General features: G+C 41.1%; 1 protein-coding gene across 4 annotated transcripts in view; it reads left to right on the forward strand.

Moving 5' to 3' along the window:
* Window positions 1-17,865, forward strand: part of ST18 (ST18 C2H2C-type zinc finger transcription factor) — a 96,285-nt gene that overhangs the window by 41,628 nt on the left and 36,792 nt on the right. For 2 of the 4 annotated variants that reach the window (XM_045560978.1, XM_045560980.1), the window contains 6 exons: window positions 246-1,037; window positions 4,684-4,818; window positions 6,393-6,483; window positions 7,517-7,621; window positions 9,678-9,871; window positions 12,131-12,342. In XM_045560978.1, coding sequence (XP_045416934.1) covers window positions 246-1,037; window positions 4,684-4,818; window positions 6,393-6,483; window positions 7,517-7,621; window positions 9,678-9,871; window positions 12,131-12,342 — 1,529 coding nt within the window. The remainder of the gene's footprint in view (window positions 1-245; window positions 1,038-4,683; window positions 4,819-6,392; window positions 6,484-7,516; window positions 7,622-9,677; window positions 9,872-12,130; window positions 12,343-17,865) is intronic. The other 2 variants (XM_045560979.1, XM_045560981.1) reach the window with 2 other exon arrangements.

Consider the following 17,865-nt stretch of genomic DNA (forward strand, 5'->3'; position numbering starts at 1 on the left):
TAGCTCTTAATATGTTGAAAATTATGAACATTCATTTCTTTAAAGGCAAATCTCAGAATATTAAGATCTAAGTTATGTTTTATTTTAAGAAGATATCTATTTTCCTTACCAATGTTTATAAAATTGGCAGAGACCATATATTATTCATATTAAATATATATACATTCAGATATATATAACTTGGTGCAGTTTTCTTAAAATATATTTGTTCTTGTTTTTCAAATATTGGTTTTCTTTTTTCATAGAAGAAATCATGATAAAGCCTACGGATGAAAACCTTCATTCAGCTGCACAAGAAAACTCCAATAAGAAGGAAGACAGATACACTTGTTATCAAGAGCTCGTGGTCAAATCTTTAATGCACTTGGGGAAATTTGAAAAAAATACCTCTGTTCAGACCATAAGTGACAACTTAAATGACAGTGGCATCCAGTCTTTAAAAGCAGAGAGTGACGAAGCAGATGAGTGCTTTATGATTCATTCTGATGATGGAAGAGACAAAATCGGTGATTCCCAGCCACCGTTCTGCTCCTCTGATGACAACGACAGTAACTCTGAAAGTGCTGAGAATGGCTGGGACAGTGGCTCCAACTTCTCAGAAGAAACCAAACCACCTAGAGTCCCAAAGTATGTTTTAGCAGGTAATCAAAAAGACCTATTGGAAGTTCCTGAAATAAAAACCGAAGGTGATAAGTTTATCCCTTGCGAAAACAGGTGTGATTCTGAAACAGGAAGGGGAGACCCACAGAATGCTCAGGTGGAAGCCTTGGACAGCAAAGCCCAGGCTTCATTCCCTGAGATTGAGGAAGAGGATGGCAAGAGCCTGGCAGCAGTGACGGAAGAGTCTGGTGACCTGGAGAAAGCCAAGGGGAACCTGAGTTTGCTGGAGCAGGCAATTGCCCTGCAGGCTGAGCGAGGCTGCGTTTTCCACAGCACCTACAAAGAGCTGGACCGGTTTCTGCTGGAGCACCTCGCAGGGGAAAGGAGGCAAACCAAAGTCATCGACACAGGTGGAAGACAGGTCTTTAACAATAAACGTAAGACATGTTTTTTGCATTTATTTTAGGAACAAAATTGCTTTAGGGTTTGGAAAAAAAAGTTAGATTATATTATTTCTTCCAGATAGCTTTTTGACAACTTAAAAACCAATTGATAACTATAAAATAAACAATTTCTTTTTCCCCCCTATGCTCTATTCTCAGATCAAGCTCCATCAGTTTTGCAGTGTTTTCACAAACAAACAAAGATTTGTTGTATCTATTTCTAATTTAACTACTTTTTATATATGCATCATGCCTTTAAAAAGTACTTTATTGGACATTGCTAGAAGTACATTAGTACTTGTTGGATCTCAAATCATTGTATTAGCCAGATCAATTCCAGAAACTTAATTTTTCTTTCCCACCTTCCTTCTAGGGTCATCTAATTGCTTTTGAGCTTCAAAATGATGTCAGGTCACCTGCAAGCCAGGCAGGCTGCTCTGATTTTTCCTGGGATAAAACTGGACATTAATACATTTAGAAGTCTATACTTTTACCACCTCTCTAACTCAGGGCCCACAAATATCTGGGCCAAACTTGAATGAGAGAGTAAATGTGTTTTGAGGAAAACTTAAAATTATTCTTCAGACTTTAGAAATGTTGTGTCCCTGCCCCCATAGGTACCCCCTCCTCTCTCTCCCCAGAGTCTCGCACCGGAGGTGGGAGGACGATTCCAGCAGTTCTGTGGAGTTCCCCAGCCGCAGTCCTTAGTGCTAGGCTGCTCGTTTAATATGAGGATTTCCAGTTCTCCGGTAGTTCTTGGTCACTCCAAAGCCTAAAAGCCACAGAATTACGGGAGGAATATCTTAGAGAAAATCAAGGCATTGGACCCCAAGGGCTTACAAGAATAACATGTTAATATGGGTTAGTAGTTCTGATTGCTGAGATTTAGATTTATCCAGAAACAAATTGTGTATTTTGTCATTTTAAATCCATTTTAGCACTCAACTGTAGTCTCAGCTTAGAGCTGAGAAAACAAAAAAGGATAAAATAACGTCATGTTGTGAGGAGCAAAAGAGCAACGCTACACAAACATCCTGCCAGGGTCGGGGAGGGGACAGAATATTAATGACTAGTGTGTGGTTCAGGACAGGACACTGTACTTAGCTGTGTGCACTCCCACTAATATGCAACTTGTTGAATTAACCTTTTTTTTAAAGAACTACAAAATCAGAAAGAAAGGTAAAATTTATTCCAAATTACCCAAATCCTTAATTTCTAATATACTATGTTTTATTGATTCTAAGAGATATAGTTTACCCATTTTAACATCTCTTAAATCAGAAGGGTATGCCCTAGTTTAAGTACCAATCATTTTTCATTACTTAATAGCATACAAAATAAGGTTTCCTTTTACAATTGGGATATCTTACAGCCAATGAAATCCAGTATTTGGAGAAAATTTTAATTACTTGAGTCATAGCTTAAACTACTTGACAATACTTTGGTTATTTTTATAGAACTTTTAAAACATTTTTGTTTTCAAAAATTAAGAAGGCAATAGAATCTGTATGTGTAAAAGCCCCTATTGCATCGGGCATGTTCCTGCTCGGGGGCGTTAACAATCTCTGCAAGGGGATGGAGACCAGATGAGTATGAAGCAGGCAAAGAAGTTGGCACAAGAGAGACTTTTTCTCTGACATGCACCCATGCTCTTAAGTCAACACCCATCCCAGCTGATAGCCATATTCTCCAAAATACCGTCCTGACTTCCCACACACCTTGCCCATGCAACTTTGCTGTTATGGAGAGGGCGCTAGGATTTTAAAATATGAATTTGCCCAAGCTTTCTGATGAGTCAGCAATTCTAAAATAAATTTGCTAACATGGTTGCTACTAAGCACTCGGTGAGACTGTAGGTCACAGTGTAAGTGGAGTTGCCATGTAATTTACTGCCCAGCCTAGGATGCTTTAGAGAAAGGGGAGCGATGTGAACAATGGCGCAAGTGTATCGGGTGTGAATGAGGACAGTCCCGGGAAAACCACGGTGTAACATCTCCAGAGTATAAGGTCACCCTCATTATGCAACATTGTGCAAGGAAAATAGAAGAAGAAGAGCCAGGCTTGAGAGTCACCCCACGCTACTGGCTTCTTATCATGCAGACAGGTTCTGCCCTCCAGGGCATTTGGTCGGCATCTTTGTTTCGCCCAGCGGAGGAGAGGAGTGTAGACAAAGGTGCAGGGTGGACTGTCAGCGGGCCCCACCTGGGCAGGTGCCAGCCTGCCTTATCTCCAACACCCTCTCTGGCTTCCTGCAGACACACACAGCGTGGGGAGGGGAACGCACCGCGCCAAACCTCTCAACGTGTTTTAGAAATGTGGCCTCACCTGGACAAGAGCCAAGAGAGGAAGGGCATCGAAATACGCATTGTTGCTGTTCTTTTTTCTACCTTATTCCCGAAGGGTGCCAGCCCTCCTCGGTTCCTGTCGATCAGACTTCAAGGATTTTGACTAGCGGTCTGCAGGTTCCAGAGGCACCATCCACGTCAAGTGTGCGCATTATCCCTGATGCCGCCTGCCCTGAGCCGCCCGCGCCCCCGGCTCCCTCTCCGCGCTCTGGGGGGGTCCCCCCTGCCCCGCGTTATCGTTCCCGGGCGAGCTGGGGCCGTGGGGGGAGTTTGGCTGTAGGACTGTGTTTGTGTTTTAAGTTTCTCTACCATCTCAATCACAAACGTGAACATTTCTAAAAAGGCCTTGTCTGTGTTAGCTCTCACCTCGTTAGTATCACGGTTCATCCTCATTTATATAACCCTTCAACTCTCCGCAATGTCTGTGCCAGAGGATTAACCCCCAAGCTTGCCCTCGGCCCCCACCCCGCAAATGTGTTACGAGGCGTCCTGTCCGTGCCTGGCTGCACCTGGAGCCCCACCGGGCGCTGTCCCCGCGGCGCCCTCCGGACCACGGCAAGGCAGCTGTCCCTCTTGGCACTTGCATTCTCTGAGTCTCCTGGAAGAACTTTTCCTTCCCAAGCCTCCTGCCATGTGCCTCAGTCTTCAGGTTCCGCATTCTGGGTAAAACCAGCCGCTTCTTCCTCTATCACTGCGTATCGACCCCGAGTGGCAGCCCGTGGGATTTTGGAACCTTGGGTCCGGGCAGCACTTTGGCTCCGATGTGCAAGGCACATCCTTGCTCTGCAGGAACAGGCTGCGACACAGGAGGCCGCCCCCTGCCCCAGGGACCCCCGCCAAGGCCATGGAGGCCTCGCAGATACGGCGGTTTCTTTGTTCTGTAATTTCGAATCTGGCTGTTTCTGGACTCTTTCAGTAAGAGATGCTTTCAGTTTAAAGAAATTCTTTCTTCTTTCTCACTGTTTTTTGTGGAGGGGGGGAGCCTGTTCGTCCTCTAGGGTAGGGTTGATTTTCATAATGAGGCTTTAACTACAGAATGTGAGTGGCAACTTAAAGCCACGTCTGTGTTTTAGCACTCCCTTGCCCTGTGTCAGCCTTTGCTTAGGAAACCAAGAAAATTGAAAACATGTTTTATGTTTCCACAGGTCTCAGTTGAGGGTTTTCTTCAAGGCAATGTGAGAAGAATGTTTATGACAGTAAACTGAATAAAGTGAGAATGTCACCCTGCAAGGCCACTCAATTGAATGGGAGGGAAAGAATGACCACATGCATTTCTCAATTTAATTTCTCCATAGATTCACCAAGGCCTGAAAAGAGGGAGACCAAGTGCCCCATCCCTGGGTGCGACGGCACAGGGCATGTGACCGGGCTGTACCCCCACCACCGCAGCCTTTCGGGGTGCCCCCACAAAGTACGGGTTCCCCTGGAAAGTGAGTACTGCTCACCTCTAAAAGAAGTGAGCACCTTGCTATGCATATACAGGCCACAGCATCAGTGTCATCCTCCTCTCCCAATTTGGAATTAGGGATGGAAACAAAGTTTTCTCTCTGTGTCAAGGCAAATCCCACCTAGGTGTGAGTTTTAAAATATAGTGTGTTAATAGAAAGTGTGAGGTACAATAAAGCCAACAAATCAAGGGACAATTGTCATTGAAAAGACAGCATTTTACTCGCAGTTCCCAAGAGGAAGGGTCACAACACACATCAAAAGGGCCACACAGGGACAGTCAAGGGGCAGAGGGAGAGGGGACAGTGGGCAAGAGACTTCACTGTGGCTTCTGAATGAAGGAATGGACGAGGCTGAGTAAACAGGCTTAAGAGTGGCCAGTATGAATAACTTCGGTTGGCTCTAGGCTGTAGGGCTGTCACTGTTGTCTGGTGCCTGGCTCTGGGGTGATTAGGGCAGGAGGAATAGGGCCCCAGAGTGTGCAAGCCCAGTAGAGGAGGTGGTAGGGGTACGGGTTCCAGATCAGTTGGTTTGCATTTTAAAAGTGTGCATGTGGGCAAGCTGCTTACTCTCTCTAGGAATTGACTAGCCCTGGGAGGGGTAGTCCTTCCAGGGACAGCAGGGCCCCAGATGTCAGCATCAGAGTACAAAGTAAAACATGGCTTACTGCACAGCCCTTTATCACCGGGAGGCATGGCTTCCTTGAGTTCAGAGTCAGTCAGCTTTAGTGCATCCCAGTCACCATTGTCCTCCTGGCCTCCCCTCACTGTGGGAACACATGCTCCCTGGTGTTGTCTCAGGATATTCTGCAGCAGGACTCTGAGCAGGAGTGAGCCTTAGCCATCTCTCCACTGGGAGCCATGACACCAGAGGTAGAGGAAAGGCCTGCCACCTTCTAAGTTGTAGAGTATCCATCTATTACATCCTCTACTTTTTAATCTTGGCCCATACGAATCAGAGAAATGGGAATATTCAACGTCATCCTTCTCGAAAGTGAGATTTTGCACATCACTGAACCTGACTAGCTCGGTACTGTCCTGCTGGATTAGCAGTTCCTCAAACAGATTCTCTGACTATCCACTCAACCATACTCTTTTGCCAATAACCAAGTGGCACTGGGGGCTGGATGGAAAAAGAATCAAAATAATAATACTTACGAAATAACGAAGACTATATGCAGAACTTCAGACAGTGGGAAAAAGATAGAACTATTTAACAAATAATGTTCTCCATCCATTCTCCCAAGGAAAACCACAGAAATGTGAAGGGGAAGTTATGAGCTTTTCAGTCTACTTAAATATGAGCAGAATTGTTTCGTTTAAATCTAGTGCAAACATAACACAGAATTTGGAGAAATTAAAACTTGAACAAGCTTGCTGGATTTAATTTCTGAAGTTCTTAAGTGCTTATTTGTTTCAATCTGAATATATATGGAGAGGAAGCATGGTGGATTATGTAACTAAAGTCATTTGGATGCAAAATTGAGAAATAAATTTGTTAGTGTGTTATGTATTTATGGTAAATTATTCTTTCCTTTTATGTGATATTTTGTGCTCAGTTCTTGCCATGCATGAAAATGTGCTGAAGTGCCCCACGCCAGGATGCACCGGGAGGGGGCACGTGAACAGCAACCGCAACACCCACAGGAGGTAATTCTGATTAGATGCTAATCACTTGACATTAGAAAAATGTGAGAGAAACTTTCCACCAATAAAATAATGAGTTAACAACATGTTATGAAAATCACTGCATCACTATCAAATATGTTACCACTTGAAATAGATAAATATTCTCAATGTGTGTGCAGTCAAAAAGAAAGGAAAATTATCTCATTTCCTTTCTATAGAAATGTTTATATTAGTGGCCAATGATGATAATGAAAAAAAGTGTTATATTTGAAGGTGCTGCGGTTATATATTCGTATAGCCATACAAATAGAACATGTTCTCTCTTGCTCTGGAACCCATCATTGCTGCTTTGACACTGAAGAGAGCTGCTTATGGTTATCTTGGGTCCATCCAATACGCATTATAAAGGTACCAAAAGAGCTTTGATGGTTTTGACTGTAAACCAGGTGGAGGGTAGACATCATTTCATTGAGATTCCAACTAACATAAAACACATATATATGCATTTATATATGAATGCATTATATAAATATAAAATACTGACTGTACATTTGCATTGTATATTACAAGTGGATTATGTGGTTATCAGCTACTATTGATTTATTAGCATTATGCCAGCAAAACTTTATATTCAGCATTTTGAATTGCAACTGAGATATAAAATTCAGTGCCTAACATTTTTCTAAAAGTCCTAAGATAAATCATGGAGTTACCGTGTTAATTTCTACAGTTGGACATGTTGCGATTGGAATGAGCACATTCTCCCTAAAATATTAAGAAGTTTCAGAATACATTAGTTATTTCTCCCTTACATAATATGTTTATTTTAAAAAATGAGTTTTTTACCTTTCACCTCTGAGATGGAGATGGGGGACAAGTGTTGACACTGTAGTTTGCAAAACCCTTTGGGATCTTTCAGTGTGAGAATGGTGCTAAGTGAACTATTAATATGACTTAACATTTAGCGTGTGCCAAGTATGCTGTGAGGCACATGCCAAAGCAAATCACATTATCATTTTAACTCAAATCTTCCCGCTTTTCTTTTTTTAAACAGTCTTTCTGGTTGTCCAATTGCTGCAGCTGAAAAATTGGCAATGTCCCAGGATAAAAATCAGCTTGATTCTCCCCAAACCGGGCAGTGCCCTGACCAGGCCCACAGGTACGAACCTCCCATGATGCTCCTGATGCTCTGTTCATGCCAGGCTCATACACAGCAGGACCTCTGGTCCCCCAGGTGTCATTTCGCGTGGCCTCCCTTCTCAGCCCCAATAGAACTGCGTGGCCAGCCCATTGGAGGGGCTGGTCTAGTTAATGACATTGTCATTTAAATGAACTCTTCAACCCTCTGGAAGTTTAACTTAAAATTCATCTCCTTGCAAAGATAACATACTGTGATTGAATTTAAAAGAATCAAGTATACAGTAACATACATTAGTCAAAACTCTGAGTCGCTAAGCATCCACAAGTCAGGTGAGCACTCCTTTATGACCGACTTCACCTTTCTGCATGGAGAAAATGCCATCATAAGTCACTCCGCTCCATTCAGAACATGTGGTGTTATGTAGCTGTCCTTTGGTTCCACATGCACACATAATGCCTCTAAAACAAGTCTTCATTCCATGATTGATAGCTGTCAATTAACTACCTCTTATTGGTCCTAGTAGCTCCTAGGTTCTTCACAGTGTCTAGAAGTTTGGAAGATCTTATACCTAAATAATAGAGTATGTATGATGATATTTAATGTGAAGTCATATGTTTACTACCACAAAAATCATACATGTAAGAAAAGCAATTTCAGGATTAAGATAGATGATCAGATAACTGTTGTTACTGAGTCACTAAAATGTAAACACAGTTATTAGGCATTTCAATATTTTCAAGATATGGCTTCCCTTAATATTTTGCTTCTATAGATTTAATTAAAAGAGTCAAAATTGGCATTCAAATTACATGAGTGAAAAACATATGTCAAGTGAAGATCATGAATTACTGAATAAGTAGCAATTGAAAATCTTAAAATAGGATTCTTGGTTAGTATTACTGTATTTTCTAGTTTCTCCCTAAGCAAGTTATCTATTAAATATAGAAATAACTCTATATAGAAATGTAGAGTAAATTCATATATATGTAAAACACTATGATCAACTAGTGACTCAAATACTTTTATGTGGCAGCTAAAAAGTTTTTTATCCAATCCAAAAAACATCACTGAAACTTTGACATTCTGATGAGTTGGGCATGTTTTGGTGGAGAAAAAAAGAAAAAATATATCTTAAATATTGCTAAATTCTGAAAGGCATATTTGTTTATGTTGTCTTACAATTAGACCATAGCAAGAAATTGTTTGTGCTTTCCTTGACTGAAATTGGTGCTACACAAATATGATGCCCTTATTTAATCCAAATACAATAATTCTAAAAGAATATTTAATTCACATTTAGCTTAAATTAGGATAATTATATTGCAAATGTGATAGCTATTATAATACAGTAATTTTGATTCATATTGAAATGATAGCAATTCAATAGATAAAATATTGAAATGCTATTTAAAATATTACTTAAATCAGCAAAAACCTTTAGATTGAAGGTGGGGGAAAAATGCTGAAAAGCCTAGAAGACACTCAAAATTCAGGAGTCAAATCTCCGGTGTCTGCACTGCCCCTCTCAGGCATCAGGCGTCTGGCAGTTATGAGAACTGAGTGGAGCCCAGCATCACTTCTTCTGAACAGAATATAATAACATTTCCTCGTTAGTCACAATGGTGACTATTTACTGCTTATCTGATTAACAATTCTAAAAAGCAGAGTGTGCAGACCTTGTCAGTACCTTAATCAGTACTTACTGATAGTTATGTGAGTTACATGGCACTTTTTTCTAAAGAACTCAAAATGTTAACAAACATCAAATATTGCTCTTCATGACATCTGCGTAAGATGAATGGAGGGTTGCATATTCCTATTTTACTGATGAAATGCTGGGACACAGAATACGCAGCACCGTCCTAGCCATGCAGAGCCCAGAGCATCTCTCCATCTCTCACTCCAAGCCCAGAGCACTCAGCTCTGTCCTGCTGTCCCCTGTCTCTTTTATTGTGCCGTGTCTCTGTGGGCACCTACAGCAGTGATGGGCCTATCTGCTATAAATTCTGACACTGACATGCTCACCAGTAGTTTTATTGTATTTCTTTTGAACTACTTCCCCCTCTCTCTCCAGGACAAGTTTAGTGAAGCAAATTGAATTCAATTTCCGATCACAAGCCATCACCTCTCCCAGAGCCACAGTGTCAAAAGAACAAGAGAAATTTGGAAAAGTACCATTCGATTATGCCAGTTTTGACGCCCAAGTTTTTGGTAAACGCCCCTTTGTACAAACAGGGCAAGGACGAAAAACACCACCATTTCCTGAATGTAAGCTTTGAATTCTAATATTTATTCTCCAAAAATGCATCTTGTGTGTATGTGTATGTGTGTAGGTTGGGGGTACTCGAATATAGAATATGCTACTTACAGCTGGCAGGAGAGAAAATATATTGTACGCTGAAATAAAATAAGGGAAACAATAATAAGTTGACCAATGTTACTGATTTTATACTAAAGTTGCACAGAATATAATGAATAGTTAATGGATTAATTTTTCTACAAATATGGTAGTGCCATTGTTGAATCCAAATACAATAATTCTAAAGAAATATTTAATTCACATTTAGCTGGAAGTTGGATTAATATATTGAAAAATTTGATAGTTGTTTTAAGACAGTAATTTTTATTCCTATTGAAATTGTGGAAATCTAGTGGATAAAATGTTGAGATACTGTTTAAAATATTACTTAAATCAGCAAAAACATTCAGGCTAAAGTTGGAGGAAGCAGTGAAAAGTAAGAAACTCACAATTCAGGAATCAAGATTTTACTAGAAAAAATATGTGTTGCTGTGGAGATATTTACCTATAAATTGAGGGATTAATATAGAAGCATTTAAAATGGATTAATAATCTTTAATGCTAACACATCCATATAGAAGAGCATAACTCAAAGATGGTATAACATATAAAACTTGATGTTTTTACTAAACACACTTCTTCAAGTTATTTGGAGTCCTTAAATATTCTAATGAAAATGTGAGAAAGTAAGTATTGGAAACAAATACAGGAAATGATTTCTGCATTACAGTGACTTAACTTCCATGAAGGAAAAAGCTAAATTATGCCCCACTTGGAGACCTCATAGACCGTGGAATTTTTACATTCTGCAAATCCGTGGAATCCCTTTGATCTTATACCAGGTTACTCAGCTTGAGTGCTCCTATAAATGCAGAATATTTGCTTCATTGTGTGATGTTGGTCAACACTGACAGAGAACTAGAAGACCATATAAACCCCCTCAGTGGATAAACAGACTTGAAAGGAACTTGCCCATCAGTGACAAGTACATTATACTCCAAAAACAAAAAAAAAAAAAATAGATCCCAGCCAATACAAATAACAACCAACAAGCTGTTAGATTTAGGGAAAAATATTCATACACACACACACACACACACACACACACACACACACACACTGATTTGTATCCATACAATTTGTGTGTATGTGTGCATAAACAATTTTATTGTACAGACACACAGTTACACACACGTATGTTTACTTCAGGTGAAGCTAGTCAATAACAGCATTCTGTGTATTCATGTAGTGTGCATATTGACTTTAAAGAGTACAAACATTTAATGACATTTTCATATTCTTGTACTTACAGAAATAACATTTGGCAATGTTTTAAATTTTATGAAAAGTAACAATGAAATATTTAAAATATACAATATTTAATGCAAAATAAATAGCTAAATGCTTTTATATTGGCCCACATTAAATCTTAGGTGCTTCTCCTGTAACCTTGAAAGATGTTTACAAACACCCCAGAGTAAAGAGAAATATGTTTAATTCCATCTCTCAGTAAAGCCTTGGTACCCACAACAGAAATACAGAACGGAAACTCAGCCTTGATAACTAAATTGCCTTTCTGTTCACCTTGAGAACATTTCCTCCTTGTCCTTTGCTTTTCTCACTCTCCCTGAATATGCAAAATGCCAGCTCATTAAAGACTCCATCTATTTAGTTCCATCTAATTGGATGAAGAACAACTTCTACTGCGTTAAGTGCAAAACAAACCTGCATATCAAATAATACAAATATAATTCCATGTCTAAGTATAAATTGTTATTGTGAAAACAAACATTGAAAGAATTTTTTATTTTCCTCTACTAGAATTGCTGGTCCTTACACATGTATAGCTTTCATTATGAACATGACTTAAGCTCTCTGTAGTCACTGATGGGTTTTGCTAATGTGTTTTTTATCTAAAATTTTTGCCACAAGTGTTGCCAATGCACCTGCCCCATAACATTAGTTATGGAGTTTTTGTCATAAGAAGTGTAAATACAAAAAATATTAAGAAATAGGCATTCTGTCCCAGCAATCACATCATTTGGTCTGTGAACCTCTGTGAAAACCAGTCTGAATCACCTTCGTTTCATGTACCAATGGATAATACTTTGTGTTATAATTTATTCTTCACATATTTTAGTGCAAGAAGTTATATCTTAAAAAAAACAAATCTATTTAATGAGTAAAACCACGTACATGCAATTGCTAATCGAATCTCTCTTCAACAGCAAAGCATTTTTCAAATCCAGTGAAATTTCCTAATCGACTGCCTAGTGCAGGCGCCCACACACTGAGCCCTAGCCGTGCCAGCTCTTATAGCTACGGTCAGTGTAGTGAAGATACCCACATAGCAGCAGCTGCTGCCATCCTGAACCTTTCCACCCGCTGCAGGGAAGCCACAGACATCCTCTCCAACAAACCACAGAGTCTGCATGCCAAGGTAGGCCAGTCCAAGAGCCCGGAGGGTGGGCCAGCGACTGAACGGTGAGAATAAACTGCCTTTCGTGTTTCCAGCCACATTTTCTACCACCCTGCTTTCCCACCTCTGAAGCTATCCCCTCCCTGTCTTAGGAAGAAACTCAGAGGAACATGGGCAGAGATGAGCTTGGTGGGTTCAAAGAAGACTGAAAGAGTGCATCTCTTGCTCTGTGGCTCTTCCTGAAGGTGGTGTACCATAGTTTGGGGGAGGAGCGAGTTACAGAGACTGGTGGGGGAGAATTTACAGATTTCCAAGCTATTTTTGTTATGGGGAATTTGGCACATGAGAAAAGAGGATTGCTATTAAAATAAATAACACTGGAAGCTTCTCAGTGTCTGCAAATCAAAGATGGTAAGAAATGTTTGATTAAACAGTGATTTGTAAGACATTTGCAAAACTAACCCAAGAAATTTTATTATTGCACATGTTACTATTGTATAACATAAGATAGTCTAAGTTGCTGTAGTATTCTCCAAGGACACATAGTAAAACCTGGATACATGAAATCAACAGGAGATGGTTCAGGGAGGGTTGAGAACGCAGGGCATGCAAATGCAAAATCAAATTCTGTGAAGTTTACAAAAACGTCACATTTCTGTAACCCACGAAATTAATCACATTTCCCCTTTCCTTTCCAACTGGCAATGGGAAGTAACTTGCTGAACACACACACAAAAACAAAGATCCTCCTTTCAACAGTGAGGGGCTTGTGGTGCTACGGAGTCACAGGGATCCACAGAGGCGCTTGTAAGAGCGGCTCGGCCATTAGCCCCTGCAGTCAGCTGGAGCCAGTAGCTCCCATTGTGCGAGGACCTCAGTTAAAAGAAATCATTTCCCTACCTAGATGGCTGGAGCCCACTGAAATAAAGAGCCTAGACTTATTGGAGAAGAAATGTTACCTTTACTCAGAGTGGAAGATTCCTTGGGTTAAGCGCTAACGCTGAGTCTCGGGCCATTAAAGTCCTCTTGTCCCCTTTAAGTGTGTCCGGTCCCCCGTGTGGTCAGCTGCTCGCCTGTGCTGTGCCAGGCCTTCGGAGAGCAGGTAACGCAGTGCCACCGAGCACCTGACAGAAGAATCAGAATTAGCTTCTGGACAAAGCTGAGCCAAGTAAACCCCAGGAAGAGCTGGTGGCCAAAACCCACTCAAAAACAATTTTTAAACAAATGAGGTTCTTAAACAAAGAAAAACACATCCTCTGAAAATATAAAGAAAATACCCAGCTATCCAAATTCAAAGGAATCCTAATCACAAATGATTTACATAGACAGATTTGGGAAATTTTTAAATAGACCTTTAGTTATTTTAAAATTTATTTTTTTTAAAACCTGAATAAATTCTCCTTTATAAAGGGATATCCTAATAAGCATCTAGTTAGAGAAGTATTTTAAAATAACTTCCTTCTTAGTCCCTTATTATTTGGTTGTTCAGGCCATCCTACTAGAATAAAAGTACCAATATTATAGTTATTAGTGCTATTTAAACTACGTGAGCAAATGGTTCTAGAATGAATGCTTTCCATCTGCACATGTGGATGTTTCCCTGTGCCTCAGAATTCTGCCTTTAACCTTTAGATTCTCCGCGTTCTATTAAACTGCTGACACCAAACAATGTGTAAACAAAGATGACTAAATGTGGAGAGTTTTTTGCCTTGTAAATATGTGCTCTTTTCTCTTAAAAACACATTTCTGGTCAGAAAAGCCACTGTTGAGTTGATACATTTCAAAAATTCAAGTAATCGATTTCCAGTGTATGCTGTTGGGCTCGTGTCGGGAGCGCTCCGCGCCAGGGCTGCCCGGCGGGCCCAGGTGACAGGAACTCGCCCAGGCCTCGGCCTCCCGCTGCCAGCCCAGTCCTAGTCGCAGAAGCCAAACAATTGGTAGGATGACAAGGAGAGCAGGGGCAGGAAGTGCACAGATCAACTTTTCAAAGGAGTTTGTTACGCTGGGAGTTTCAAAAACCATTTTCCCATGAAAATGGTCTCCCTTGACATAGTGGCTGCTAAAATAGGATAAATACGGTGCCCTGGAATGTCCCTCTACGTAGAACGCCCCTGCCAGCGTGGGCACACGCGTGCACATTTGCACACAACTGTAATAAATTTTCAAATTCTGTCCTAGTTGGATCCTATTTTCTGAGGATCTCTTAAATTCCTAAAACAACAAAAAATATTTGTTGTAGCAGAAGTGAGAAAAAGCCAAGGCGTTGTAACTCCCCAAACTGGCCTTTCTTTGATCGGAGTGCGCGACGGGGGCCGTTTCCGTCGTGGGTGTTGCGCTTTGCTGTGCGCCTGTTACGGAACGTAGGGTTACGCAGAAACAGTCTTCATCTCCACAATGAATACTAGTCTGATTTTCTTTCCACTATGATTTGATTTTTCCTCTGTGGCAGGTCATTAGTGTGTTTATTTCTGGCAGCCCAAATCCACAGATCTCTTGTGTTCCGTGTTTAGAAATAAGGGTGCAGAGATGGATAGCTTTTCCCGACCCTAGGCATCCACAGCTGAGCATTTGATGTGTCAGACGTCATGGCAGATGGACTCACGGCTTGGAGGTGTGTAAGCGCAGGACCGCCCCAGCCGCAGGTTAGTCGGTCACAGACCCTGCCTTCAAGGAGCTCACCAACAAAGCAGGATAACAGAAGTGACCCTCTGGGAACCGCACCTGCCTTGTGTTGTTCCAGGCAGAGAGCTAGGTTTGAAGAGAGGAAGTTCCTTAAGTCCAGGGCAGGCGTGGATGGCTTCACGGTGAGTTTGATCAGAACTTGGGTGAGGCTGATTTCTCACTTTCCTTCTGTTTCCCATCAAGTTCTTCCTTTTACACAACGAGCATCTCTTCAGTTTCATAAAGCAGCCAATAGGATAATGAATTACAGATCATAAGTCATCATGGGCACAAGCTTTTTAAAATCGAGCCGAAATACACTAACCCTGAAATGGCTTTCACACCCACTTGTTGGGGCTAATACAGATTTTTTCCAAGCTATAAGCAAGCTCACAACGGACTGCAAGTTTAGTGGGAGATTTGAATTAGTGATTTGCAAAATCACTGCTCTTATGGAAGATCATGGGTGCAAAGATTGTTTTCAGAGGGGCAAGAAAACTTTTGTGTTCCTACACACTCTAAAAATAATGAAGGGTGATATAGATATTTCAAAATGTACTCCTCCCAAAGTCTCTTGGCCCAAACACTAGAACATGTCACCACCTGCCCCCTCCCAACCCTGAAGGCCCATCCCGCTGTCACGCGGTCACCCGTCCACTCCACCGGCATCCAGCCTGCATCAGACACATGTCACGCCCAGGACTGAGGGTGCCTGCACTCCTCTGACATTGCCGATCACTGCCCAACCAGAGCCCTTTACATCCTGCAGGTAGAAGGTTTTCAAAGGAATTATTTATTTGTTAAAATACAATCCAGCATGTACGTAACACATTCGCACCACCAAAATTGCCTGTGTGTGTTTTAAGAATCTCTTGAAGGAACTAAGTCAGGAGAAAACAGCAAGTGCTATCAATACTCAGTGGATGTCATAGTGGTTAAAGGTAATTTTGTATGAAGTGTTAGCTCTCTTTCTGATTCCAGCGCTTTCTTTAGCTCTGAGATGTGTAGTCTATTGTCCTTCATATAACTTCGCAATTAATGTGATTTGTAAGGCACAGACAGGCCGCAGCTCCAAACACCTTCCCTTTCAGCTGGCCAGGGTTACTGCCGACAGGAGCACAGCGCAGGATGCCATCGGTAGCCGGGGGGAGAGCGCGTCGGGTCTGCAGGGTTTGCTCAGTGCTCCCCTTCGGTGCCAGCCCGAGTCAGATGCACTCTTGCTTTCTTCCTTCCTCCCACTCTGATCACCAGAGGTAGAAACAGGCCTCTCAGTCTATCTTTATCCTCATCGCTGCTGCTTGCCAAGCATTCTGTTGTTTGTTTTGGTGTTTTCCCCACCTGTTTAGACAAAATGGCATATGCACAGTGTGCCTTAAAAGAAAACAAAAAATTGACATTTGCTTGAAATGTTTAAAGTTCAGAGTCTGTTTTGTGCATGATCAAGGCCTAGAAACAACGTGATGTTGTGTCGCCATTCTCGCTGCCTGGTACTGGGAACAGTCTGGTGGCCCTCTGGGCGGTTAGAGCCCAAAAGCAGCCTTTTCCAGTAACTGTAACACTGGGACAGATCATACCACATATGGTGAATGAAATGTTACAAAGGTCTTGGGTCAGGGATCAAGGAACTGACTGATACCAGAGTAAGGAAACTAGATATTTAATAATTGGTCCCTTAGTCCTGTGTGCAGGAGCCTGGGGACATGTCACATTGTTATGATTATTAGCTGCCATGTATGGAACACCTACTATGTGCCAGGCATTGTAATCAAGCATATTTGCTATATTAATCCTTTCTAATCCTTTTAGAATCTCTGTAAAGCAGATATTGTTATCCCATCCTCCAGGTGAAGAAACAGTAATGCAGAGATATTAAATGATTTTCTCTGAGTGGCACAGCTATAACTATTGGAACTGAAATTTGAGTTCACACCTGTCTGACCTCTTTTCCTAAAGGTCTTGTGATACCTAGACTGCTGGCCTCCCGCAAGGGTTTTCACAGACCATGATACCAAGTCCCAGACAAAGCTTTTGGGATAATGGTTATACATTTTGTTTAAATTTTATATCTTCTATTAGCCATTCTCCTCTGAATTCCACGATCCTATTTATATTGAGCATATTTCACAAGTTTATAATGTGAAGAGTCTTAATTACCATTTAATAACGTATTTTCATTTCATTTGTTTATTGTCAATACCATGCCTACTTTGAAAATGTATTTACAGTAGCTTTCAATACAGAAAAGATACTCCCCAAACAAAAGACCCTGAAGCAAGAATGCAAGCGCATCCCCTGCGAGGTGACAGCCAGACACTATTAAGTTACAGCAGAAACCTAGACAGAGGGACGCTTAATTTTGACCCCCTCTCAAAAAGGAGAGATGGCAGGAGACCTGTTCCCATGTTCATGGAAAGCGTACCACACCGGGAGAACGATGATGTCTTGTTTTATCAGTGTTTGGAAGTTTATAATGTTCACAATCAGAACATTTAAAGTAAATTTATAATTATGTTTTTATGTCATCACTGAATGTGTGATAATTTCTAATTGTCCAAACAATATAAAATTATCATTTGCCTGGAAAATAATGGAGGCAAATAGCTTAAAGTCTGCTCTCTAAATGCAAGGGCATAACAATCATTTTTGTGTTTTCCCTTTTATTCCTCTTCAGAAAACAAACTTCTATGTTTCTTCCCTAGTTGCAGCTGTAGCAGGAAGGCCGTGCTGTTTCCTGCTTTCAGTGACATAAGTATTTTCCATGTGGAAACGGTCCTCACAATTGCCATTTTACTGACTGCATAGCGTGCCGTTAAATAGGTGTGGCGTGATGTCACTATCTCTCTGCTGGTGGACATCTAGGACACTTCTTATTTTATGGTACAG

This window comes from Lemur catta, chromosome 9 (assembly GCF_020740605.2).
Source record: "Lemur catta isolate mLemCat1 chromosome 9, mLemCat1.pri, whole genome shotgun sequence".
Classification (NCBI taxonomy): domain Eukaryota; kingdom Metazoa; phylum Chordata; class Mammalia; order Primates; family Lemuridae; genus Lemur; species Lemur catta.